Source organism: Ranitomeya imitator, chromosome 7 (genome assembly GCF_032444005.1).
Source record: "Ranitomeya imitator isolate aRanImi1 chromosome 7, aRanImi1.pri, whole genome shotgun sequence".
NCBI classification, from domain to species: Eukaryota; Metazoa; Chordata; class Amphibia; order Anura; family Dendrobatidae; genus Ranitomeya; species Ranitomeya imitator.
This window is the reverse complement of record NC_091288.1, coordinates 113,128,485-113,156,171: the sequence shown is the minus strand read 5'-3', so window position 1 is coordinate 113,156,171 and position 27,687 is coordinate 113,128,485. Positions and strand designations below refer to the sequence as shown.

General features: G+C 47.3%; 1 protein-coding gene across 2 annotated transcripts in view; it reads left to right on the top strand.

Annotated features, from left to right (window-relative positions):
* Positions 1 to 27,687, top strand: part of PIKFYVE (phosphoinositide kinase, FYVE-type zinc finger containing) — a 610,036-nt gene that overhangs the window by 369,184 nt on the left and 213,165 nt on the right. For both annotated transcript variants that reach the window (XM_069733753.1, XM_069733755.1), the window contains 3 exons: positions 1,064 to 1,154; positions 22,129 to 22,186; positions 23,920 to 24,063. In XM_069733753.1, the coding sequence (XP_069589854.1) occupies positions 1,064 to 1,154; positions 22,129 to 22,186; positions 23,920 to 24,063 (293 nt within the window). The remainder of the gene's footprint in view (positions 1 to 1,063; positions 1,155 to 22,128; positions 22,187 to 23,919; positions 24,064 to 27,687) is intronic.

Below are 27,687 nucleotides of genomic sequence, written 5' to 3'. Positions count from 1 at the left end.
TACGTGATACTCAGCAGTGGCTCATTAAACTCCCCTTTTGTTTCTGTACTGACTGAACATGTGAGCAGAACACCAGTTTACCCTAGAAGGCTGTGTTCACATGTTGCATTTTTTTCACCTTTTTTTAACACAGATTTTCAGCTGCGTTTTTATAATGCAGCTAAGTCAGAGATTTCAGGAATCTCATGCACACAGCTTGTTTTTTTTTATCATCTGTATTTCATGCAATATCTTTGTTTTTCCAGAATGCAGCATGTCACTTCTTTCAGTGCTTTTTCAGCTTTTTTTTTTCTTTTTTTTTCAGCCACTAAAAGCAATGAGTGGTGAAAAAAATATTGAAAAAATGCTGTTATGTGTTTCTGGTGCCAAAACCTGATTGAAGTAGAATCAGATTTTTTTATGCACTAAATTTCAGCACAAAAGACAAATGTACCCTGACAACGCAGCAAAAACTAAGCAATACTTGCTTTTTTTGCTGCACGTTTCGTACTTCAAAGATAGCAGATTTTGCAAAAAAAAAAAAACACAAATCACCAAAAATGCAATGTGGGAATATAGCCTTCGTTTCTGAGCAGCAGCTGAGCGCTCAAATGGAATAGCCAAAATGGCTAAAATTCCTCTTGTCATATTTTTTGCAAATGGCCAGTGAAACTGAACAGAAAATGCCACTATTTCTGTAAGGAAAAGAGAAGCGATCACCAAGTTTGCTGATATGTGAGCCTCTCTACATTTTGGGTTACCGTAATTAATACATTTATTGTAAGATTGCATATGTCCAAATGTAGGAAGACAGACACTTGTGCTTGGTTCATTCACGCTTCCAGTAGAACACGTGTATTAGCAGTCAGACCCCCAACTACCATACATTTATCAACTATTGTGTCTTCTGTGGGACGACCGCTGTCATTTTAGGAGGAGGTGAAGCCGGCTGAATTCTCAGGCTGGTAAATCTTTAATATTTGCCTGCAGAATGCTCATGTTCCTTCTTCCTCCATAACTAGGATTCTCATATGTAACCAGACACGGTGACCATTTTAATACATCTTTTATTTTTCATTGCAAGGTTGCAAGACCTTTTCCAGCAAGAAAAGGGCCGTAAGCGTCCGTCTGTGCCTGCGAGTCCTGGGAGAATGAGGCAAGGAGACGAGCCCAAGGTAACTTGTTTCTATACACCGAGCCCGCAGATTGCGGATATGTCCCTTTGCCCCTGGTTGCATTCTTACAGGGGATCAGGGGTTAGCTGGGCTAGATTTGGAGCAGAGTGCTGGCCTGCCTGTTCACACCATTACTGATGTCCGCCTGCAGGGATTTAATATTACAGAAGCCGAGCCTTGTTTGGAGCAGTCAGTCCTATCTCGCCCCGGGATTAAGTCGCTTAATACCAGGTGTTGCTGCTTTTCCCATTTCATCTCCTCACAGAATCATTTTGACAGTCGGCATTTCTGCTCAATTGCCAGAAAATGGAAGTGGCCAGGCTGCAGTGCCATGTAAGCATTGCTGAAGCCAAACTCCCACATCAGGATTGTTTACAGTGCAGAAACACTTTCTCCCATGTAAATCCTTCTTTCCCTTGATATATTGTGTATTGACCAGGACCATTTTATCTTCCACTATCAAAGCATTCACAGAGCTGCTTTTTTCCCTTATGTTTCACAGATGCTTCATGGCAGAGCTTGAACTGTCATGTTTCTTTGCTCACTATCTGTTTCACCAATATAGGAGCCATTATTCTGTGGACACATGCTATAGTGACAAAGCCAGCAAAGAATGGGAATGCGAGGCATTGGTCTGGCATAATCATTAGGTGATGTTCTGCGGGCTAAGCACTTTGTAGAGCGTTCATAAATTTTAATGCAGCTTCCCCTGCTTTATTGTGAAATGATGCTATCTATAATGTGTGTAGTGTACGATCTTATTTTATTTATTCTGCTATAAACCAACAAGATAATGAAATGTGAAACAAAAATTCTTGTATGCGCCACTCTCCAAGTAACGCTGGATAATTGTAAAATATAATTTGCATGTAGTGGATATTATGATGTAGCCTGGAGGTGCTGCATCTAGCCTGGAGAGGCCGCATCCTGCGCTGAGATGGTGCTTCTAGGCTGGAGCTGCTGCGTCCTGCGCTGAGGTGCTGCGTTTAGCCTTGAGCTGCCACGTCCTGCACTGAGGTGCTGCTTATAGCCTAGAGCTGCCATATCCTGCACTGAGGTGCTGCATCTAGCCTAGAGCTGCCCCGTCCTGCACTGAGGTGCTGCATCTAGCCTAGAGCTGCCGCGTCCTGCACTAAGGTGCTGCATCTAGCCTGGAGCTGCCGCGTCCTGCACTGAGGTGCTGCTTATAGCCTAGAGCTGCCATATCCTGCACTGAGGTGCTGCATCTAGCCTAGAGCTGTCCCGTCCTGCACTGAGGTGCTGCATCTAGCCTAGAGCTGCCGCGTCCTGCACTAAGGTGCTGCATCTAGCCTGGAGCTGCCGCGTCCTGCACTGAGGTGCTGCTTATAGCCTAGAGCTGCCATATCCTGCACTGAGGTGCTGCATCTAGCCTAGAGCTGCCATATCCTGCACTGAGGTGCTGCATCTAGCCTAGAGCTGCCATATCCTGCACTGAGGTGCTGCATCTAGCCTAGAGCTGCCGCGCCCTGCACTAAGGTGCTGCATCTAGCCTAGAGCTGCCGCGTCCTGCACTGAGGTGCTACATCTAGCCTGGAGCTGCCGCGTCCTGCACTGAGGTGCTGCATCTAGCCTGGAGCTGCCGCGTCCTGCACTAAGGTGCTGCATCTAGCCAAGAGCTGCTGCGTCCTGCACTAAGGTGCTGCATCTAGCCTGGAGCTGCCGCGTCCTGCACTAAGGTGCTGCATCTAGCCTGGAGCTGCCGCGTCCTGCACTAAGGTGCTGCATCTAGCCAAGAGCTGCCGCGTCCTGCACGAAGGTGCTGCATCTAGCCTGGAGCTGCCACGTCCTGCACTAAGGTGCTGCATCTAGCCTAGAGCTGTCGCGTCCTGCACTAAGGTGCTACATCTAACCTAGAGCTGCCGCGTCCTGCATTAAGGTGCTGCATCTAGCCTGGAGCTGCCGCGTCCTGCGCTGAGGTGCTGTGTCTAGGCTGGAGCTGCCATGTCCTGCGCTGAGGTGCTGTGTCCTGTGTCTAGCCTGGAGCTGCCGTGTCCTGCGCTGAGGTGCGGTGTCCTGCGTCTAGCCTGGAGCTGCCGTGTCCTGCGCTGAGGTGTGTCCTGCGTATAGCCTGGAGCTGCCGTGTCCTGCACTGAGGTGCTGTGTCCTGCGTCTAGCCTGGAGCTGCCGTGTCCTGCACTGAGGTGCTGTGTCCTGCGTCTAGCCTGGAGCTGCCGTGTCCTGTGCTGAGGTGCTGTGTCCTGCGTCTAGCCTGGAGCTGCCGCGTCCTGTGCTGAGGTGTTGTGTCCTGCGTCTAGCCTGGAGCTGCCGTGTCCTGTGCTGAGGTGCTGTGTCCTGCGTCTAGCCTGGAGCTGCCGTGTCCTGTGCTGAGGTGCTGTGTCCTGCGTCTAGCCTGGAGCTGCCGTGTCCTGCGCTGAGGTGCTGTGTCCTGCGTCTAGCCTGGAGCTGCCGTGTCCTGCGCTGAGGTGCTACGTGTAGCCTGGAGCTGCTGCGTCCTGCGCTGAGGTACTGCTCCTATCTCCAAGATCCTATCTCAATGTATAGTACTTGTAATAATAACCACTAATGGATAACTAACTGTCACTATAGTGGTTGTAACCATGGATACCTAAGCTCCTGCAATGCCCTGCACATGAGGTAAAAGGCGTAGCAAATCAGAAGAACTGTGCTACATTTTTAGTTTGTACCATCTACATATTGGGATAGGATCTTGGAGATAGGAATACCCATTTTATTCCAGACTGGAAAAGTGATGTTGTAGTTTGGAATTAAGGCCTTTTTAAGCTAATGCCTCAAATGACAATTTTATTTTTTTGTGAGAAAATAGTCGCCAAACATCTCTGCCAGCAGTTTATTTGCAGGAGAACAAAGCTGGTGGCAGTCAAAAATCAGGTATGCCCAATTGACATTTCCCCTGACTATCAGTTGACGGCGCCACCATACACATTAGAGTGTTGAAAACAAAACTGAGACAAAGAAGTGTTTGATGGTGGCACGATATCGGTGTATTTTAAAATCAAATTATAATAGAAGATGTAAAATAAGAGAAATATTCCTGCGACCAAGAAACCGGACCAAAATAACAATGTGTGGACAGTTGGAACATATATATAAGACAACAAAAGGAAGAGAAAAAAAAAGAAGCCGACCATAGAGTTCAAAGTAACATGGTGAAAAACGAAATATTTTATTTAGTTATAAACAGGTAAAAAATAACAGAAAAAACAGCTACAATGCGGGTATTAGAATAAAATTACTAAGAACAAGGACGCACAGCCAGAACAATGGAACTAGATGTTAAAGTGCCATAATGTAACAGATAAGTGAATACATATCATATATACAGTATAATCGCCAGTTCGGACCTCCGGCCGCTGTCCCCGAATCCCATAAGGCACCGCAGCAGTGTTACTTGTGCCTGCGCAAGTGACATACACGTCTCTGCTATTCCCACGCAGGCGCAGTAACAGCCGCGTCATTACTACGCATGCTCGGGAATAGCGGTGACATGTATGTCGCAGGCGCAGTTCGTGGCCACAATTTCACCGCACTCCTGATGCGTTAGCATCGTGCCTATTTCTAGTATTCGTATAAGTGCTAGATAGTATAAAAGGTAAGGCTACTTTCACACTAGCGCTGTTTGCTGTACGTCACAATGCGTCGTTTTGGAGAAAAAAAACGCATCCTGCAAATGTGCCCGCAGGATGCGTTTTTTCTCCATAGACTTTCATTAGCGACGCATTGCGACGTATTACCACACGTCGCATCCGTCGTGTTTTGGCGCACCGTCGGCACAAAAAAGTTACATGTAACGTTTTTTTGTGCGTCGAGTCCGCCACTTCCGACCGCGCTTGCTCGGCCGGAACTCCGCCCCCTTTTTCCCGGACCTTACAATGGGGCAGCGGATGCGTTGTAAAACTGCATCCGCTGCCCCCGTTGTTCTTTTTGTTCGCAGTTTGCGTCGGTACGTTGGGCCGACGCATGGCGACGGCCCCGTACCGACGCTAGTGTGAAAGTAGCCTGTGAGACAAAAGAATGGGTAAACCACAGATTGGTTTATATATATATCATATATAGCAATATATGACAAAAAATGTGCAGTGTTGTCAGTAAAGTGCTAGTGCAGCCATGTCACCATGAATCCATGGTTATTTAACCCTGCTGTTCTGTTGGTCAAAAATGACCGACTTTGAACTTCAATATTCTTTAAAATATTCAAGATGCGGCTCTGAAACCCGTGGCCGACCGACCCATCCTCATTTAAGTCAATCAACCACAAGTTTCAGAACCACATCTTGAACACCCCAAAAAATACCAAAGTTCAAAATAGGTCTCCCCAGACCGAACAGAACAGCAGGGTTAAAGGGAACCTGTCACCCCCAAAATGGAAGTTGAGCTAAGCGCACCAGCATCAGGGGCTTATCTACAGCGTTCTGGAATGCTGCAGATAAGCCCCGATGTATCCAGAAAGATGATAAAAAGAGGTTATATTATACTCACCCAGGGGCGTTCCCGCTGCGGTCCGGTCCGATGGGCGTCACGGTCCGGTCCGGGACCTCTCATCTTAATAGGATGACGTCCTCTTCTTGTCTTCACTCTGCGGCTCCGGCGCAGGCGTACTTTGTCTGCCCTGTTGAGGGCAGAGCAAAGTACTGCAGTGCGCAGGCGCCGGGCCTCTCTGACCTTTCCCGGCGCCTGCGCACTGCAGTACTTTGCTCTGCCCTGAACAGGGCAGACAAAGTACGCCTGCACCAGAGCTGTGGCCTGAAGACAAGAAGAGGACGTGATCGTAAGAAGATGGGAGGCCCCGGACCGGACAGCAACACCCATCAGATCGGACCGCCCGCCCAGTTGAGTATAATCTAACCTCTTTTTCTCATCTTTCAGGTTACATCAGGGGCTTATCTACAGCATTTCAGAATGCTGTAGATAAGCCCCTGATGCCGGGGGGCTTAGCTTAACTTCCATTTTGGGGGTGACAGGTTCCCTTTAAAATGTATAGATCAGCTTGAGATAACAGGACACAGCATCAAGGCTACTTTCACACATCAGTTTTTTGCCGTCAGGCACAATCCGGCAAATTTTGAAAAAAATGGATCCGGCAAAAGTTGCCACTGGATCCGTTTTTTTCTCATACACTGTGTTCCAAATTATTATGCAAATTGGATTTAAGTGTCATAAAGATTTAATTGTTTTGTTTTTCAAATAAACTTGTGGATGGTATTGTGTCTCATGGCTCAATAGATAACTGAAATCAATCTTAAACACATGTGATAATTAGTTTTCCAGGTGATTCTAATTAAAGGAAAACTACTTAAAAATGATGTTCCACATTATTAAGCAGGCCAAAGGTTTCAAGCAATATGAGAAATAAAAAGGATCTCTCTGCTGCTGAAAAGCATTAAATAGTGCAATGCCTTGGACAAGGTATGAAAAAATTAGATATTTCACAAAAACTTTATGATCATCATACTGTGAAGAGATTTGTGACTGAAACAAAGCACACACAGAGTTCATGCAGATAAAGGCATAATGAGGAAGGTTTCTACCATACAAATTCATTGGATTAAGAGAGCAGCTGCCAAAATACCATTACAAAGCAGCAAACAGTTATTTGAAGCTGCTGGTGCCTCTGGAGTCCCTCGACCCTCAATGTGTAGGATCCTTCAAAGGCTTGCTGTGGTGCATAAACCTACTATTCGGCCACCCCTAAACAGTGTTCACAAGCAGAAACGGTTGCAGTGGGCCCAGACGTACTTGAAGACTCCAAACAGTCTTGTTTACTTGATGAGTGTCGAGCAACCCTGGATGGTCCAGTTGGATGGAGTAGTGGATGGTTGGTTGATGGCCACCATGTCGCAACAAGGCTGCAACGTCAGCAAGGAGGTGGAGAAATCATGTTTTGGCCCGGAATCATGGGGAAACAGCTGGTGGGGCCCTTTAAGGTTCCTGAAGATGTGAAAATGACCTCTGTAAAGTAAATAGCGTTTCTGACTGACAACTTTCTTCCATGGTCTAAAAGCAGAAACGTGCCTTCAGGAGTAAAATCATCTTCATGCATGACAATGCACCATCTCATGCTGCAAATAATACCTCTGAGTCATTGGCTGCTATGGGCATAAAAGGAGATAAACTCATGTTGTGGCCACCATCTTCCCCTGACCTCAACCCTATAGAGAACCTTTGGAGTATTATCCAGCACAAGATCTATGAGGGTGGGAGGCAGTTCACATCAAAACAGCAGCTCTGGGAAGCTATTCTGACTTCATGCAAAGACGTGCAAGCAGAAACTCTCCAAAAACTCAAGAATGCAAGAATTGTGAAGGTGATATCAAAGAAGGGTTCCTATGTTAACATGTAACTTGGCCTGTTAGGATGTTTTGGAGTTAAATAGCTTTTTTGTTCAGTGAATGTGACCTCCTAAATGCTGCAAATTCCACAAATGAGCATTTTCAGTTCCTTAAAACATATCAAATGTTTAGAAATTCTACTGTGCCTAATAATTTGGAACAGTGCATTTTGAGCTTTTATTCATTTTGGAGATTATACTGTTCTCATTGGAAGGTTTCTTCAATAAAATTTGATGTATACTTTAACGGGTGATGACTTTTATTAGACTGACTGTCATTTGCACCGACCATTTAGGAAAATCCAAGAAAAATGTCATCTGCATAATAATTTGGAACATAGTGTAGACTTGTATTAGCGACATTTCACCGGATCCGTCGAAAATTGTTTTTCCGATGGCCGGAGAAAACGGACATAATAACGTTTTTTGTGTCTGTCGAAAAAACGGACGTCACCGTTTGCTATAATGGATCCCTATCTGGTGATGGATTCCATTTTTTTTTAACTGATGCATCGCATCAGTTTCTCAGAATTTGTGACGTATCCGTTTTTTTTCACAATTCTCTAGATTGAGCCTGACGGCAAAAAACTGATGTGTGAAAGTAGACTAAGTGGGAAGGTTGTGGAGGAGAAAAGGGACCATATAAAAGTCAATCCTGCCTCTGTACAAATCCCTAGTTAGACCGCACATGGAGTACTGTGTCCAGTTTTGGGCACCGGTGCTCATGAAGGATATAATGGAACTAGAGAGAGTACAAAGGAGGGCAACAAAATTAATAAAGGGGATGGGAGAACTACAATACCCAGATAGATTAGCGAAATTAGGATTATTTAGTCTAGAAAAAAGACGACTGAGGGGCGATCTAATAACCATGTATAAGTATATAAGGGGACAATACAAATATCTCGCTGAGGATCTGTTTATACCAAGGAAGGTGACGGGCACAAGGGGGCATTCTTTGCGTCTGGAGGAGAGAAGGTTTTTCCACCAACATAGAAGAGGATTCTTTACTGTTAAGGCAGTGAGAATCTGGAATTGCTTGCCTGAGGAGGTGGTGATGGCGAACTCAGTCGAGGGGTTCAAGAGAGGCCTGGATGTCTTCCTGGAGCAGAACAATATTGTATCATACAATTATTAGGTTCTGTAGAAGGACGTAGATCTGGGGATTTATTATGATGGAATATAGGCTGAACTGGATGGACAAATGTCTTTTTTCGGCCTTACTAACTATGTTACTATGTTACTATGTAATCCAAAAATGGAGTGTGACTTACAATGGTAGTGAAGATCTCCAACTCCTAAATGGTGTCCTCCCCAACGCGTGTTTAGAGTATTGGCCAAACCTGTCGATATTAGCGGGTGCAGCCAACATTAGTCTGTGTATGTGTCTGAGATCCCTCAGCAGGACCATGATCCTGGCACACAAGCATGCTCAGAAGTCCGATCCTGGCTCCGTCCCCCACCCACTCGCCCACCAGAGCCTGTCGGTTGCGGAGACGAGGACGTCCATCACCAGCTCCCCGGACGTCTCATACCTCTTTCAGGTTAGTATCGGCGTAGGATGTTGAAGGTGAGTATTTCCCCATCCCAGATCTTATGTAGGGGGGGTCTTGCTAGGGGCTCCCAGAATACCTGGTCGTTGTTTGCATCCAGATGCAGCGGCACGGCCAGGATTGCTGCTTCGCGCAGTGGCCTTCGCAGGCAGGCGCGTTTCTTCTCCGTGAGAACCCGACCAGCCATGCGGCAACTGCGGCCCTCTGCCTTCTATCCGGCGCGGGCCTTTACAGGCTGCCGCGCTGCTTCCTATCCCCGGCGCTGCGGTTTTCAGGACACCACCTTCTCCTGTGAGACAGCCCTGACAGGCTGTCGTGCCGATTCTGCCTGCGGCGCACTGCCCCGGCGCCGCGGTTTTAATGGGGCCGCACCACATTCTCCAGCGCGACAGCCGTGTCAGGCTGCTGCGCCGCTTCTCCCTGCGGCGCACTGCTTGGCGCCGCGGTTTTTCACTGCGGCCGCTCTATCTTCTCCAGCAGGGCAGCCTTGGCAGGCTGCCGCGCCATTTTTTTTCTAACTGGGGCGCACTGCTCCGGCGCCGCGGCCCTTCCGGCGGTCACCGGCCTCTAATTTAGGCTTCGGCCCGGGCCTACTTCCGTTGCCGCGCTCCGCCCACTTCTGCCTTCATCGGGCGGGCTTTCTTCCGGCCCGACAATCTCTGCCTTGTACCGGCGCCATCTCGGCTGACTCCGCCCCGCTGCTTGGCGACACAGTCGAGCTCCACACTTTCCAGAGCGCACATTCCTGACCTGCGCCCTCCTCCCCCTGGTATCCGTTTAGCAGTCACCATCTGCGCAGATTACAGCAGAAGCTTTACAGGCTGGACTTCCTCTCTCTCCAGAGATCCACACCGCAAGCCAGTCCGCTTTCTCGTCGGCCGTGAGTAGCTCTGCACTGCAGACTGACACCCCACTCTGCTCCCCTGTCTCCTAACCCTCTGGCATTTTCTTCAGGGACCTTTTTCAATATGTTTACCTCTAAAGGGGGCCGCTCTCGTCCTCCTACTTCTTCCTCTTCTGCCTTAGTCAAGTACTATGCATGTTTGTCCTGTAACTGCAAACTTCCCTCAGGTCAGTCGTCTCCGCTCTGCCAGGCCTGCAGCAACCCGATTGTTCCCACCGCCCAGGTTCCCCCGGCCGATCCATCCGAGAGTGATACCCCCATCCCAGGCTGGGCTTCCTCTCTGTCACAATCGGTGGCCGATCTAACACGGGTGTCTCAAACTCTGGTGTCCGTGATGGATCGATTCTCCGCAGTAGCCAGCGGGTCGCAGGAGCCTCCGTCCGAGCCCTCCATGATAAGCCGCAAAAGGTCCAGACAGGAATGACGGTCTTCCTCTTCCCGCTCCATCTCGCCACACGGCCCTCCTCTTCGGTCAGCGTCCTCCCGATCCTCCTCTCCTGAGTCTGGCGAGGCATTCTCCGATGCGCCCTCGGACGATATTTCGGAGCTGGATTCTAACCAAATCGCCACCATGAGGGATATGGTCCAGAATCTCATTGGGGCTATAAATCAAACCTGTGGTATCAAGGATCCCTCTATGGAACCCGCAGATCAGGTGGTTTTGTTTAGATGGGCTAAACCTCCTTCCAAGTTTTTCGCTCCTCATCCTGAATTTGAGGAAATCATGACCAGAGAAAGAGAGAACCCGACCAGACGTTTTCAGAGGGGAAAACGCCTTGGTGTTTTGTATCCCTTTTCTCCAGAACTTACCGCCAGTTGGACAGTCTCTCCCTCGGTGAATCCCCCTGTTTTCAGGCTGTCTACCAACACGGTGCTTCCACTGTCCCGCGGAGCATCTCTGAAGGATTCTAACAATAGAGTTATAGAATCCTTTGCGAAGTCAGCTTTTGAAGCGGCTGCAGCCGCTCTATACCCAGCCTTTGCTTCCACATGGGTTTCGAAATCCATTCCCAAATGGGCCAAAGAACTCCGTCGAGATATCCTGGATGGGGCGCCACCCGTGCAGCTGGTGGAGCTTGCCATCCAGATTTCCCACGCTGGTGAATACCTGGTCTCCGCCTCACTGGATGCCGCGTCTTGTGCGGCTCAGGCATCCAGCAATGCTGTTGCCATCCGCCCGACCATTTGGCTCAAGGCCTGGCAGGCGAACTTATCTTCCAAAAAGTCCCTTACCAGTCTGCCCTTTCAAGGCTCATGTCTCTTTGGTTCCAAGCTGGACCAAATCATTAAGGACGCCACCGGGGGTACAAGGTTCTCTTCTTCCCCAGGCTAAACCTCGTCGGCATGACTCTCGGCAAGACCCCAGCCCACCTCCCAGGTTGGGCGGCCGTCTTCTCTTCTTCAAGGACGTCTGGATCTCCTCAGTAGAGGATGCATGGGTCAGGGAAGTTGTATCCTGGGGATACAAGATAGAGTTCGTTTCACTACCCCGGGATCTTTTCTTCGAATCCCGACCTCCAAGAGATCCCGCTCTAGTTCCGGGTTTCTTTGCAGCTATCGCTTCTCTTCTCAAAGCCGGGGTAATCGTTCCTGTCCCAGAAAAAGAACGGTTCACAGGTTTCTACTCAAACCTTTTTGTGGTACCGAAAAAAGACGGCAAGGTTTGCCCCATTCTGGACCTCAAATTGCTGAACAGGAGATTCTTGCGGCTTGCGGTGCTACAGGAACATTTTCAGTTTGTCGCCCTCGCAACCGCCCCAAGAGTTTTCACGAAGATCATGGCAGCGCTGATGGCCATCTTGAGGGTCAGAGGCCTGGTTCTGTTTCCATACCTCAACGACATTCTCATCAAGGCTCCGTCCTTTTCTCAGGCTCACGAAAGTCTGTCCATCGTTCTCGACACCCTAGCCTGTTTCGGGTGGCTGGTCAATCGGAAGAAGTCCTGCCTTATTCCTTCTCAGTGCATCATCTTTCTGGGCATGCTCTTCGACACTCGTCAAACCAAAGTCTTCCTTCCCAAAGACAAGAGATCCACTCTTTGTCGGGACATACACTTGCTCCAGGGTCCTCGGCCTGCCTCCCTCCGATCGGCCATGAAGGTTCTGGGGAGGATGGTAGCAACATTAGAAGCGAATCCCTTCGCCCAATTTCATTCGCGTCCTCTTCAGCAAGCCATTCTGTCTGTGGGACAGGTCTGTCTTCTCCCTGGATTGTCCGATCCGACTCTCTTCTCGGGTCAAATGGTCTCTCAACTGGTGGCTGACGTCACCTCTCATCTCTCAGGGCAGGTCCTTCCTTCCAGTTCACTGGCAAGTGGTGACGACAGACGCCAGCCTGCTCGGCTGGGGTGCGGTTTTTCGCCACCTGACGGTTCAGGGCTGTTGGTCGGCGCAGGAGTCATCTCTGCCGATCAATGTCCTCGAGATTCGGGTCATCTTTCTGTCCCTCCGCCACTGGGAAAAGATTCTCAGGGGCCTACCAATCTGGATCCAGACGGACAACGCCATGGCTGTGGCATATGTCAACCATCAGGGGGGGACTCGGAGCTCCATGGCCCTGGCCGAGGTATCCAAGATCCTCCTCTGGGCAGAGGCAATGGTTCCGGTGATATCCGCGGTGCATATCCCCTGCGTGGACAATTGGGCCGCCGACTTCCTCGGCCGCGAGGGCCTCGCGGCAGGGGAATGGTCCTTGCATCTGGAGGTCTTCCGTCAGATTTGTCTTCGATGGGGGACTCCGGACGTGGACCTCACGGCATCTCGAATGAACAGGAAGGTCCCGCCGTTCGTCTCCAGGTCTCGCGATCCTCTTGCAGTGGGCGTCGACACTCTGGCCATTCCTTGGTCACAGTTCACGCTACCCTACCTGTTCTAACCCCTTCCATTACTTCCCAAACTGTTGAAAAAGATCAAAGCGGAAGGGGTGCTGGTCATTCTGATCGCCCCGGATTGGCCCAGGAGAGCTTGGTTCGCGGAGCTCAGTTCACAGAGCTCGTTAACCTTCTCACGGACGCTCCCTGGTGCCTTCCAGACAGGCCCGATCTGCTGTCTCAGGGTCCGATCTGCCACCCGAATTCTCGGTTGCTCAGTTTAACGGTGTGGTTGTTGAGACCGCAGTTCTAAGGGCGTCTGGCCTTTCGGACCGGGTGATTCTCACAATGATCCAGGCTCGGAAGCCGCCTTCTTCCAGGATCTACTATCATACCTGGAAGTCTTACTTCCATTGGTGCGAGTCCAACCACGTTTCATCTATGTCCTTTTCCCTGCCTTCCTTCTTGGCCTTCCTTCAGGCAGGACTGGATTCGGGCCTTGCTCTGAGTTCCCTCAAGGGCCAGGTTTCTGCGCTTTCCATCCTTTTTCAGAAGACTTTAGCTTCTCGGCCACAGGACCTTCCTTCAAGGAGCAACCCATGCTCTCCTTCCGTATAGGGCCCCTGTGGATTCATGGGATTTGAATCTTGTGCTGGACATTCTGAGGGGTTCCCCCTTTGAGCCTCTCAGGGAGATTCCCCTGTCAGTTCTATCTTGGAAGGTGGCCTTTCTTGTGGCCATCACTTTTATCCGCCGCGTTTCCGAGTTGGCAGCCCTTTCTTGCCGTCCTCCATTCTTGGTCATTCACCAGGACAAGGTGGTCCTCAGGCCTCTGCCTTCTTTTCTTCCTAACGTGGTTTCCACCTTCCACCTCAACGAGGACATCGTTCTACCTTCCCTTTGTCCATCTCCGACTCATCCTCTGGAGCGATCGTTGAACAAGCTGGACCTCGTCAGGGCAGTGAGGATCTACCTGGATAGAACGTCCACTTTCCGGAAGACGGATTCTCTTTTCGTCATTCCTGATGGCACGCGCAGAGGCCAACCGGCTTCTAAGGCGACTATTGCTCGCTGGATCAGAACGCCAATTATGGAGGCTTACCGGGTCAAGAACAGAGTGCCCCCTCCTAAGATCAAGGCTCACTCTACCCGGGCAGTCGGCGCCTCCTGGGCAGTGCACCACAGGGCTTCCGCCTAACAGCTTTGCAAAGCGGCAACTTGGTCTTCCATCCACACGTTCGCCAAATTTTACAAGGTCCATACCTACGCTTCGGCGGACGCCAACCTAGGCAGAAGAATCTTGCAGGCGGCAGTGGTGAGTCCTCTGACCTGATGGAAGTCTGTGTTTCCCGCCCTAGGGACTGCTTTTGGAAGTCCCATGGTTCCTGTGTCCCCCAATGAAAGGCGATAAAGAAAACAGGATTTTTGGTTGCTTAGCGTAAAATCTGTTTCTTGGAGCCTCCATTGGGGGACACAGCTCCCTCCCAATGTTTATCAGTTTCTGTTGTTTTATGTTCTATGGCTGTTCTCACGTTTACAGTTCTCAAGTTTGTGATTATGGTTTTTCAACCTTGTTATTTATCTCCTACTGCTTTCTCAATAACTGAAGAGTATAATGCCAGTTGGTGGGGTGTACACTGCAGAGGAGGAGCTAACTTTTTTATTTGCATAGTGTCAGCCTCCTAGTGGCAGCAGCATACACCCATGGTTCCTGTGTCCCCCAATGGAGGCCCCAAGAAACAGATTTTACGGTAAGCAACCAAAAATCCTGTTTTCTCATACACAGTACTCTTGGCCTGCTGAGCGCTATGGGGGAAACGTGGTAGATGGCTGTCGGCAGAAAAATTGGGTGCACTGTAGTTTGGGTAACTGCTGTCTAAAGGGTCTTTTCTTGTTCCTCTACTAGTTTTAGATTGGTGGTACTGCTAGTTCCTATGTGTCAATTCAAATGTCAAAAAAAGTCAGCAGGTTAGTGGGATGCATCATTATGGCTAACGTGGCCAAGAATAAAGGCCTCGCAGTTACATTGGCTGACCGTCCTTGCTGACTTCTTGAGCACCTGACCTGAGGTGTTTGGATTTCTCTCGGATGGGATGATTGTAGAAGTATAATGATTATCTGTTCATAGTCTGCTGTAACATGAGTGGAGTGCTGTGTATTAGTAATGGGCGATCACTAAAATGATCGGGTGCTCGTAGCTCGGGTCGAGCATATTGGAATACTCGGGTACTCGACCCGAGCAACGAGCCCAATGTAAGTCTATGGGAAACCTGAGCATTTTCGCCGCGATCCCCCCCGGGGGTCTAAAAGCATCTGAAATCAATGGGAACAGTGCACAAATAACACATGACACTTCTAACTCCTAGGTCATAGCTGTGACCAATGTCAGAGTCTGACTCCACTTTTACAGGCGCACCCTAAAACATACAAAAAACAAACCAAAATGGATTTTCCTGGGAAATATGTTAAGGAACAGCCTTTCCAGGGTAATAATTTGTATATAAGGCAAAATAGAGACACCCCCCCCCCCCCCAAAAAAAAAAAAAAAAAAAAAAATGTACCTCCACCACTTGGGCTATGTTCACACGTAGCGTTTTTTATGCATTTTTCAACTTTAGCATTGCTTTCGACCAAGACAAATGAATTCACTGGGAAATGTCATTGTAACATTTATCAACCTTTAGCTGGCCATGTGGTGTGTGACACATCATCAGACACATCTTGTTTCTTTTATGAAGGAGAGAGTCTTAAAATCTATTTTTATATGGACATCAGACGGCATTAATATTCTTAAAGGCCAATATTAAACAGTGGGTCTCCTATACTGTTATTGCCTATGCAGTAAGTGGCTGGGCTGCCAAAAATTAGGACGCATCACAATACCCCTTTCACGAGACGTACAGGAGGGCCTCCTAAAAAAAGTTCCCATTTATAAGAAAGTGGGTCTCCCATAGTGTTTGCCTATGCATTGAATGAAAGGCCTGTCCTGCCCCAAAGTTACATGCACCTCAATAAGCCTTTGAACACACATACGGAATGGCCACAGGAAAACCTAGTTCACATTATTCCTTTGGTACTGCCATACTGTTTGCCTATGCATTCAATGCAAGGCCTGCCCTGCACTAAATTCACATGCGCCCCAATAAGCCTTGGAAGAGACGTAGAGGTGGGCCTCCTGAAAACATTGTTCCCATTATTAAGAAGTGGGTCTCACATAGCGTTTGCCTATGCAGTGAATGCAAGGCCTGCAAACAATTAGGAGGCACTCGAATGCCCCTTGAAAGAAATATGGAGGTGGGCCTCATTAAAAAAAAAAAAGTCCCCATTATAAAGAAGCGGGTCTCTTATACTTGTAATGCCCATACACTAAGTTTACGGGCTGACAAACATTTCCCCCTGGGGAGTACAATTTTGCATCATAAACACCCTTGCCATAAAGTAGAGTGGCTGTTGCATCACAGAATACGTTCACCCTGGTGTTCTAGTGGTGGTGTCTGAAGAGACGTGGAGGATGTCCTCCTATGAATCTATTCCCAATTTAAAGGAGCTAGTTTCCTATACTTGGAATGCCCATAAAATAAGTTTATGGGCTGAAAACATTTGTTTTTTTTAGATTATTTACGGGCATCATAAACACCCTTGCAGAAAACTAGAGTGGCTGTAGTATCATGGAATACGTTCACCCTGGTGTTCAAGTGGTGGTGGATGATGAGGAGAAAGAGGCGGATAACACCAAATAGCCAAAATCAAGAAGCGTATACCCATATGTGAGTGTGAGGAGGTGCATGGGAATACACCTCCCAAAAAGACACTATATTGGAGGTTATGTTTCGCTGTTATCATTCGGTGGTGTACAGAAGTCTGGCCCAATCCAGCCCTTGTTCATTCTTCTAAGAGTCAGTCTGTCAGCATTTTCAATTGACAGGCAGATGCGCTTATCCGTTATAATTCCACCAGCGGCACAAAAAACCTTCTGTGACAAAATTCTAGCGGCAGGGCAAGCCAGGACCTCTAAGGCGTAGAGAGCCAGTTCATGCCATGTGTCCAGCTTGGATACCCAATAATTAAAAAGCACAGAGGAATCACGGAGGATGTTGGTATGGTCCGCATGGTACTCCCTCAGCATCTTTCCAAACATTGCACTCCTTGTGACAGTACCCCTAGCCTCAGGGCCAGGGCGATGGGAGTGTCTGAGAAAACTGTCCCAGAACTTTGCCAGTGTTCCCCTGCATCTGCTGGATTGAAGTTGTCTCTCTCGCCTATACTCCTTGGTTGTCCAACGAACTATGACATCTGCTGCCAGCGTTCTCAGATGGGAATTTTTTAAATCCTCAACAAGGGCCCTCTGGTACTGCACCATTTTAGTAGATCTGTCTGCCTTTGGAAGAAGAGATTGAAGGTTCTCCATGTAGCCTGGGTCTAGAAGTGTCACCAACCAGTAATGAGTGTCACCGAAAATTTTCATAATGCGTGGGCCACGGGATTTGCACAACATAAAGTCAGCCATGTGTGCCAGACTGCTAAGAGGCAAGACTTCCGTGTCCTCACCAAAAGGATATAAAGGCACGGATGATTGACCTCGTGGAGACAAAAACATCCAACACCGCGGAGACACCATCACGTGTTTCTCAACGCAGTGATCCAGAACACTGCCCCCAAATATGCAAATGCATGTAGAGGAACTGCGGAGACACCATCACATGTTTCTCAACGCAGGCAGTGAATAGCCAGGCCTTTCACCGGGAAGGAACAACCAAGGAAAGGGCAGCATCCAATAAAGGAAAACATCCAATAAAGGAAAACCACCTATGCCAAGCATGGTATCCATCCACAGACAGCTGTTTCGGGGTTTTTGCCCCTCATCAGTGTGGAGTAGGAAACTGGCTATCAGGAGCAGTGCCTAGTAGAAAGTCTACTCACCAAAAGGATGACTGACCATGTTGTCGTCCTCCTCTTCTTCCTCCCTGTCCTCAGGCCATCCACACTGGACAGACGGTATGACAGTTGTGCTTGTAGTACCGTCTATCGTGCATAAAAGTAGCTCCTGTTCTTCCTACTCCTCCTCTTCCTCATTGTCTACCAATCCACATTGGGACGACATGAGGCTGAGCTGTGTGTAATCACCCTGTATGGTTCCTTGCTCCATATCCTCATACTCGGCCTGCAATGTATCCTCTTTCATTGTGAGCAGCGAACTTTTCAGAATGCAGAGATGTGGGATGGTGATGCTAATTATGGCATCATTGCCGCTCAACATCTTGGTGGAGTACTCAAAGTTTTGTAGTATAGTACATATTTCTGACATCTATGTCCACTCCTGAGGTCTTATGTGTGTAGTCTGAACTGAATAACGATTGGCTTGTTGATGCTGGTAGTCAACAACTGCCCTTTTCTGCTCACAAATCCTTTCCAACGTATGCAGTGTAGAGTTCCAACATGTGGGGAAATCACACACCACTCGGTGAGCCGGAAGCTGCAAACGCTGCTGAAGCACGGCATGGACGGCTGAAGCTGTAGCTGACTTTCTAAAATGGGCACACAGATGGCGTACTTTCACAAGCAGATCCGGCATCTCCGGGTAGCTTTTGAGAAACCGTTGAACGACGATGTTAAGCACATGGGCCAGGCATGGTATGTGTGTGAGCTCACCTTGCTTCAGAGCCACCACCAGGTTCTTGCAATTGTCACACACGACCATGCCTGGCTGTAGGTTCAGCGGTGTCAGCCACAAATCTGACTGCTCTTTCAGAGCTGTCCACAACTCTTCAGCATTGTGCGGTTTTTCACCTATGCAGATTAGCTTCAGCACAGCCTGTTGCCGCTTGGCTGAGGCAGTGCTGCAGTGCTTCCAACTTGTGACTGATGTGCTCATTTCAGAGATGGATGCAGAGGAGGAGGAGAAACTGTAGACTGTGGGGGCAACCCTGATTGACGTAGGGCCAGGAATCCTCGGAGTCGGGAGGACATGTTCCATCCCAATTTCCGGCATCCACTATATTAACCCAGTGTGCCATCAGTGAGATGTATCATCATTGCCCACAAGCATTTGTCCACGTGTCTGTGGTTAGGTGGACGGCACACCCAGAGAAATAGTGGCGGCTGGGGACCAAGTACCTTGGGACGGCCGCCGCCATCAGGTTGCAGAAAGCTTCTGTCTCTTCAAGCCTAAAAGGCAACATTTCGAGTGCAAGCAGATGAGAAATGTTTGAATTTAGTACTGTGGCCTGTGGGGCTTTGGCTGCGTATTTCCGGTTGCGTTCCAATGACTGGGGTATGGACAACTGAAGGCTGTGCTGGGAAGAGGACGTGGGTATGCTTAATGATGATGTTATTTGAATATGGGCAATGACTGGCGCAGGGCACAAGGCATCTTTACATGCACCGTGGACAGGGATTGGCTTGAACGCACAGCAGTGGAAGAAGCAGTGGTGTCACCCGCAGACACTGTTCCTGGAGCCTGGGGTTTGACCCACAAAGTCGGGTGCTTTGCTGCCCTGTGCCTGATCATGCTGGTGGTGGTCAGGCTTGTAGTTTTGCTACTCCTGCTGATGCGGGCATGGCAGGTTGTGCAAATGGCTTGTTTGGGGTTTACGACAGAGTTTTTAAAAAACAACCAGACTCGTGAAGACCTAACAGTTGGACTGGCAACTTCCGTCATGTTGGTGTTACGGGGAACGGATGCACTCCTTCTGTCTGCGGCCACCACACTGCTTCTTCCTGCCTGTTGGGGTGCTATGCCTCCTTCCCCATGTGTGCTGCTGTCCTCACTCTGCATGTCCTCCTGCCAAGTTGGGTTAGTTACTATATCATCCACCATCTCATCTTCCACATCTACCGCCTGGTCATCCTCCTGACTTTCTGGCAATTGTGTCTTATCATTGTCCACCTGTTGTGACACTTTCCCACCGTTGCCTTCTTGTGACCGTGGCTGCTCTTATATTTGGGCATCGCTACATGCGATCTCATCTTGGCCCGCTTCAAGTGGATCGGCCGAGAGGCTCGACTCTATAAATGGAAAAGTGAACAGCTCTTCGGAGTGTCCAAGTATGAGATCAGTTGTCTCCGGGCACTCGGCATGGTGGGAGGAAGGAGGATCAGGGTGAGTAATATGGAGTCCAGACTAATGGCTACTCAGACTTGACCGTGTGGAAGATGTGGTAGTGGTGGTGGCAGAGTACTGGAAGTATTATCCGCTCTCCAACCAACAACCTACATACATCAGGCATCTGACAGAGAAACCACAATGTTCAATATGTGGCCTGTATTTTAATTTTTTTTATTTACCCCAAAATACTGTTTAGAACTAGGGTAACAGACAACAATTATAGTGGAATGGAGGCCTGAAATGCCCAAATTTGTAACCCACAGATAGATCAGGGGTCTAACAGAGGTACCACAATGCTCAATATGTGGACAAGCAAAAAAAAAGGGGGGGGCTCTGGATTGCTTTGGAATAAAATGATCAGGATTATGATGCCAAAAAAATTCTTCCTAGCCACTGATACCTGGGGCTAGGTATATATGTAATAGGCAGCAGCAGACAGTAATAGAATGGGCCCTCTTGATATATGCAGTGATATCTATATACCCACATACAGTGCCTGCATGCCTTGTACTGATATGTACAGAGCCACATACACTCCCCTGCCTACCTAGCACTGCAATCTATATACTCCGTAATTAGTCCTTAGAAGAACTGTTGGTTTAGCTGGATTTGTGTCAAATCCGATGGTATACCCTCACTAACTGATAAACCCCCAAATCTGACTCTATCTCGGCAGCACCTGTCCCTACACTGTCTGAATCTGGGGCTAAATGCAAAGTGCAGGGCGGTGCCAGGTCTCTTATAGACCTGATGATGCTATGCGGCCAGCCAATCACTGTAATACCACAACCAAGATGGCTATGGCATTATAGTGTGTGGCAGACAATCCCTGCATGTTTATTGGCTCTCTAAATTATGCAGGGCGGGGACCCGAGCTGCTGCCAAGCAAACCCAAAAATACTCAGTGCTCAGTGCTCGTCGAGTACAGCGATGCTCGGGCAAGTAACGAACATTACCGAGTATGCTCGCTCATCACTACTGTTTCTCTAACAATCTACTTTTTTTTACCTACAGACCTGGAAATCCGTATTAATTCTCACCTACTTTATTTATTACATTTTTTAATACAGTTTCTTTCCTACTGAAGTTATCCTGTTAATACTATTGCTATAAAGCTTGGTCTTCATTAACACTCCGTGGCCTTTACCAATTGGTTTTCAGATCATAACACATTTTCAAAACAATAATCCAATATGAATTTTGAAGAAGGTTATGTAGAAAACAGAGGGAAATTAATACATGTTCATGACTTGTTGATAGGATCTAGATTATTAAATTACCAGGGCAGAGCGCCATCTAGTAAATTACTTGGGGAGAGCACTATGTAGTAAATTCCCATGGGGGAGCGCTATCAAGTAAATTCCCAGGGGAGAGCGCCATCTAGTAAATTCCCAGGGGGAGCGCCATCTAGTAAATTACCAGGGGAGAGCACTATCTAGTAAATTCCCAGGGGGGGGGAGGGCCATCTAGTAAATTCCCAGGGGGGGGGAGGGCCATCTAGTAAATTCCCAGGGGGAGCGCCATCTAGTAAATTCCCAGGGGGGAGCGTCATCTAGTAAATTCCCAGGAGGGAGAGCCATCTAGTAAATTCCCAGGGTGAAGCGCCATCTAGTAAATTCCCTGGGGAGAGCGCCATCTAGTAAATTACCAGGGGAGGAGCGCCATCCAGGAAATTCCCATGCTAGCGCGCCATCTAGTAAATTCCCAGGGGGGGAGCGTCATCTAGTAAATTTCCAGGGGGGAGCGCCACCTAGTAAATTCCCATGGGAGAGTTCCATCTAGTGAATTACCAGGGGAGGAGCGCCATCTAGTAAATTCCCAGGGGAGAGCGCCATCTAGTGAATTACCAGGGGAGGAGTGCTATCGAGTAAATTTCCAGTGGGGAGCGTCATCTAGTAAATTTCCAGGGGAGAGCGCCATCTAGTAAATTCCCAGGGGAGAGCGCCATCTAGTAAATTCCCAGGGGAGAGCGCCATCTAGTAATACTGTTCTGATCAGCCCGATCATCAGAATGATTGAGTTATTGTGTTTTGTATTAACACTCTACCGACGATGAGAGAGAGTTTTTCATACAGCGAGCCACACACTGTGAAAATCCACTTTTTTTTCCTCCATTTTCTAAAAGCCGAAATCTATGTGAAGAATAGAAAATGGACTCCGGGTTGTGCAGGGCAATTCCCGTACAAATCTGTGTTTTGAGATGTCTTCTACTTAAAGTGCTATTATGTTCCTGACTGTAGAATGCGGGCAGCTAATGTGTCTCTTTGATATCCAGGGCAGTGGTATGGATGCATCTCCGCGGAACTCCTCTCCTGCACAGAATGGGGACCGAGGTTTGTCATTTTGTTGTGTATTTTCCTTTCTCTGGCTGCTCAGTTATTAAGGGTTTTAGTGGTAGGCTTAGTTCTATGTCGTCTCGTGTCCAGTAACCACCATCATAAGGAAAGCAACCCTCAGAGGTGTACTAGGAGACCACAATGAATGCACATTAGATTTCCCTGGAACTTGCCCACCATCTGACATATATGGGGGTCTCCGCTCTTATTTTGTCCAGACAAAAATCTTATCACCTAAACTTTGCTAAACGTATCTGTAATGTAGAGTTGGTGTATTAAAATATTTACCGATCGCAGTCTTCCCCGCTTCCAGTGCTACTCCGTTCCTCTTCTAGGCCACATGACCAATTCAGACTCTCCTTATCACACGGGTTTACGTGGAGCGGATGTTGCTTTTGCAGTAAGGCTACGGAGCCTCTTTGTGTCTCCATCCGCTTTCATTGATGGGAGCAGCACACTGCGCATAGCAGTCCCGGAGTGAGCCGGCAAAGGAGAGGAGCGGCCGTGTGACCCAGAAGGGGACTGGAATGGTTTTTGAAACCAGGAAGATAGTGAGCAATAAGTAGTTGAATACAAGTGTATTACAGAGGTGTGTAGAAGAGTTTAGGGGATGATTGTGGTGTCCGGAGTTCTTATGTAAATAGCTGTTACTTTGTTCATCTATTTCAGCCTTTATGAGCTCGGGAGGTGGACGAGGTTTATTGTGCTACATGCCACGTGCATGAGGCACTTATAATTTGCTGCTATTATTGGTCTGTGCTGCCTCATAATCCCGTCATTGTGTGTTACTAGAATCAGGATATTCTCCTCAGGGTATCGATAAACCTAAAGTAAGAAGATTATAATGCTGCTTCTCTGTGAGAACATGGCCAGATCGGTGTCTGACTCTGCAGGCTTTTCTTGTTAGATAAGCAAGCCTCTGTCTTGAAGGCCATTCTTGTTTCTGGGTGACAGCGTGTGTTCTGTTCCATATGTTGCAGACTGTACTTGCTGTTATAGTCTTGCTTAGTTTACGGTTTAGTCCCTGTAAAGTGGATGGTTGTAGTTGTACCACGAAGACTTGCAAAGTCAATTATGAGTAATAACACTCATGGAAACAAGCCCCCTGCAGTCGCGGCATCTGATTCTTCAAATTTAGGTAGAAGTGGGTGTCTTTGGCTCCATTGTGTAGTGACACATTGACAGTCAGCATCTTAGCTCTTAAAGGGAATCTGTCAGCACATTTTATGCTGCCCCCTCTAAGCGAAAAGGAGTGACACACACACTGTTTTCATGTTTGGTTTTTAAGTAGTCATGAGCTAGTGTACTCGTTGCTTGGGTTTTCCCGAGCACGCCCGGTGGTCTCCGAGTATTTGTTATTGCTCAGAGATTTCGTTTTCGTCCCCGCAGCTGCATGATTTACGGCTGCTAGCCAGCCTGAATACATGTGGAGGTTGCCTGGTTGCTAGGGAATTCCCGCATGTATTCAAACTGTCTATCAGCTGTAAATCATGCAGCTGCTGGGACAAAAACTAAATCTCCAAGCACTCACAAATACTGAGAGATCACCCGAGAAAGCGGTCAGTCAGTGACAGGGAACCCACCTGTCATGGCTACCAAGGACCCCTGTGCTGGGGCATATCATTAAGAAGACATCTTCACCGACACTGCATGTCGTAAAGTGTATATTTGGCATTGCCTACTACATTGTTCTTTATAGCTAACCAAGCCTTTTTTATCACTTGTTCCAGAGGATCGATTCATGACCACCTTGTCTCAGAGTTCCACCGGCTCTACACATCTGCAGATTCCCAGCCCCCCAGAACTGATAACGGACCACGTTTTTACTGGTGCTCCAAATACAGTAGAAATGGACACTGCCAACAGCTGTGAAGGTATTCCTATTGTCACTTGTCTCCTGTCTTGCTACGTACTGTACTAACTCAGGCAGAGGAGGCTGGTAGCTAATCACTAAAGAAGTCTAGGGACAATTATCCCAAGTGGTCGGGAGCTATGTCCTCAGCCTGCGCTGAGTATTTTCTCTTTTAATTGGGTTTTTTTTATTTTGTAACATAAATCACTACAAACAAAATAAATACAAACCTAGAAAAAAGAGCTCCCTTTGCCCAAGCCCAATCCAGAATAGATCTGGCCAAAACATGTGCAGCGCAGTACAAAGAACAGACATACAATAGGAGGTAGTAAGCCAAACATTGATGTGGCGCTCCGTCAGACATGCGCTCCTCCTTCCAGCCCTCCGCTCGCTCATCTTTCATCTCTGTTCCATAGATCACATTTCCAGCACCGAAACCCTTGTATACAGTGGTTTGACCTTTTCCTACTGTAACTGCAGGCAGTATGTTAGCAATGTTCTTGAAGCCATGCCCACTTTCTCATCCAGAGGGCTCTCTGCTTCTTAAATTTTGTTTTGTGTTTTTCTGTAAGTAAATGTCCCTTTGCAGATTCAGCAGCCAATATTTTTTATTTATGAATTCTGGGGTCATTGGCACCGGATCAGTTATCCACCTTTCCCGCCATATACAGCATTTTATTCACTGCAGTTTTTCCGTGGTCATCAATATAAATCACTGTATAGGAGATAGGGAGGTACCAAGAAAATTAGTTAAGCAAGTAACTGAAATTTGTACCCAATTTTTTGATCCATCATATAAAACATAACTTTTAATAATAGTATTTAGAAAAACAATATTTATCAATACAAGCAATTATAAATCATAAGGAACAAACAGTAATATTTTGTCTGCAAAAATAAGGAAGGGAGAAGAAGGAATTCATCACCCTAATGTTGGACTGGTATATCCCTACCTAACTGCGGAGGTTGGCACCCTATCCATGCGCAGTGGTGCCCCCGCTCGTTGGTGGCTATCCCTCCCTCTCCATAAAAAATCCTAACAAGAGATATATATAGGATGTAAGGGATCAACAGTAAGGTATCATATGTTTATAATCAGGTCAACGTAGAACCCTATCTCTGATATATCATATGGTATGTGCACTATATCAGAGAAGGGAACCCTTATAATGAGGGTACAGAAAAAAATAGCCAAACAGGCAAGCGATTATACTAGGAAGTTTACAGACAGAGATAATCATTCCCATTGAAGTTATATTGCAACACAGAGATTCTACACTGTGTGCAGAATTATTAGGCAAGTTGTATTTTGATCACATGATACTTTTTATACATGTTGTCCTACTCCAAGCTGTTCAGGCTTGAGAGCCAACTACCAATTAAGTAAATCAGGTGATGTGCATCTCTGTAATGAGGAGGGGTGTTGTCTAATGAATCAATCATTTCCTTTGGCAAAATGGGTCAGAAGAGAGATTTGACGGGCTCTGAAAAGTGCAAAATTGTGAGATGTCTTGCAGAGGGACGCAGTAGTCTTGAAATTGCCAAACTTTTGAAGCGTGATCACCGAACAATCAAGCATTTCATGGCAAATAGCCAACAGGGTCGCAAGAAGCGTGTTGGGCAAAAAAGGTGCAAAATAACTGCCCATGAATTGAGGAAAATCAAGCGTGAAGCTGCCAATTGCCACCAGTTTTGCCATATTTCAGCAACTTTACTGGAGTAACAAAAAGCACAAGGTGTGCGATACTCAGGGACATGGCCAAGGTAAGGAAGGCTGGGAAACGACCACCTTTGAACAAGAAACATAAGATAAAACGTCAAGACTGGGCGAAGAAATATCTTAAGACTGACCTTTCAAAGGTTTTATGGACTGATGAAATGAGAGTGGCTCTTGATGGGCCAGATGAATGGGCCAGAGGCTGGATCAGTAAAGGGCAGAGAGCTCCACTCCGACTCAGACGCCAGCAAGGTGGAGGTGGGGTACTGGTATGGGCTGGTATCATCAAAGATGAACTTGTGGGACCTTTTTGGGTTGAGGATGGAGTGAAGCTCAACTCCGAGACCTACTGCCAGTTTCTGGAAGACAACTTCTTCAAGCAGTGGTACAGGAAGAAGTCGGTATCGTTCAAGAAAAACATGATTTTCATGCAGGACAATGCTCCATCACATGCCTCCAACTACTCCACAGCGTGGCTGGCCAGTAAAGGTCTCAAAGAAGAAAAAATAATGACATGGCCCCCTTGTTCACCTGATCTGAACCCCATAGAGAACCTGTGGTCCCTCATAAAATGTGAGATCTACAGGGAGGAAAAACAGTCCACCTCTCGGAACAGTGTCTGGGAGGCTGTGGTGGCTACTGCACGCAATGTTGATCGTATACAGAGCAAGCAACTGACAGAATCTATGGATGGAAGGCTGTTGAGTGTCATCATAAAGAAAGGTGGCTATATTGGTCACTAATTTTGGGGGGGTTTTGTTTTTGCATGTCAGAAATTATTATTTCTAAATTTTGTGCAGTTATATTGGTTTACCTGATGACAATAAACAAGTGAGATGGGAATATATTTGGTTTTTATTAAGTTGCATAATAATTCTGCACAGTAATAGTTACCTGCACAAACAGATATCCTCCTAAGATAGTCAAATCTAAAAGCAAAAAAAAAAAAAAAACACTCCAACTTCCAAAAATATTAAGCTTTGATATTTATGAGTCTTTTGGGTTGATTGAGAACATAGTTGTTGATTGATCAATAATAATAATCCTCTAAAATACAACTTGCCTAATAATTTGCACTCAGTGTATATGCAGGTGCAATCAAATATTTGCACATAATCCCCTTGTAATCAGGTCGATGTAGGGCCCTATTTCTGACATATCACATGGTATGTACACTATATCAGAAGAGGGCGCCTTACAATGAGGGTAATGACAAAATCATTAAATCAGGTAAGCGGTTATACTGGAAGATATATTAAAAATAAGTATTCCGCAGCAAAGAAAGAGATTGAATAGGTATATGCAGATGTAATCATATATTGCACATAATCCCCAATATAGTGTATACTTCGGAGAGAGCATTGGGATCCATTGGTCAAAAAGAGAGGTGCCCTCATATTCAACACCTCTAAAGTGCTTAAAGTGTGCATTAACAGCCAGTTAATACATTGTTATGACACATATTCCCCAAATTGATAAAACAATATAGCTTATAAGGATTTGTTTTTCTAAATACTATTATTAAAAGTTACATTTTATATGATTTATCATAAAATTGTGTGCACGTTTCAATGACTTCCATGGTCATCAATACTTAAGTCTTACACTCATTGGCTGTTATCTGCCCCACCATCTTCCCACCCACTACACACTCATTAGCTATTATGTGCCCCAGCCCAACGTCTGTCTGCCCTCTGCACACTTATTGGCTATTAGTATCTGCCCCAGCCCAACCTCTGTCTGCCCTCTGCACACTCATTGGCTGTTAGTATCTGCCCTAGCCCTGCCTTCTGCCAATTGCACACTCATTGGCTGTTAGTATCTGCCCCAGCCCTGCCCTCTGTCCGCCCACTGCACACTCATTGGCTGTTAGTATCTGCCCCAGCCCTGCCCTCTGTCCGCCCACTGCACACTCATTGGCTGTTAGTA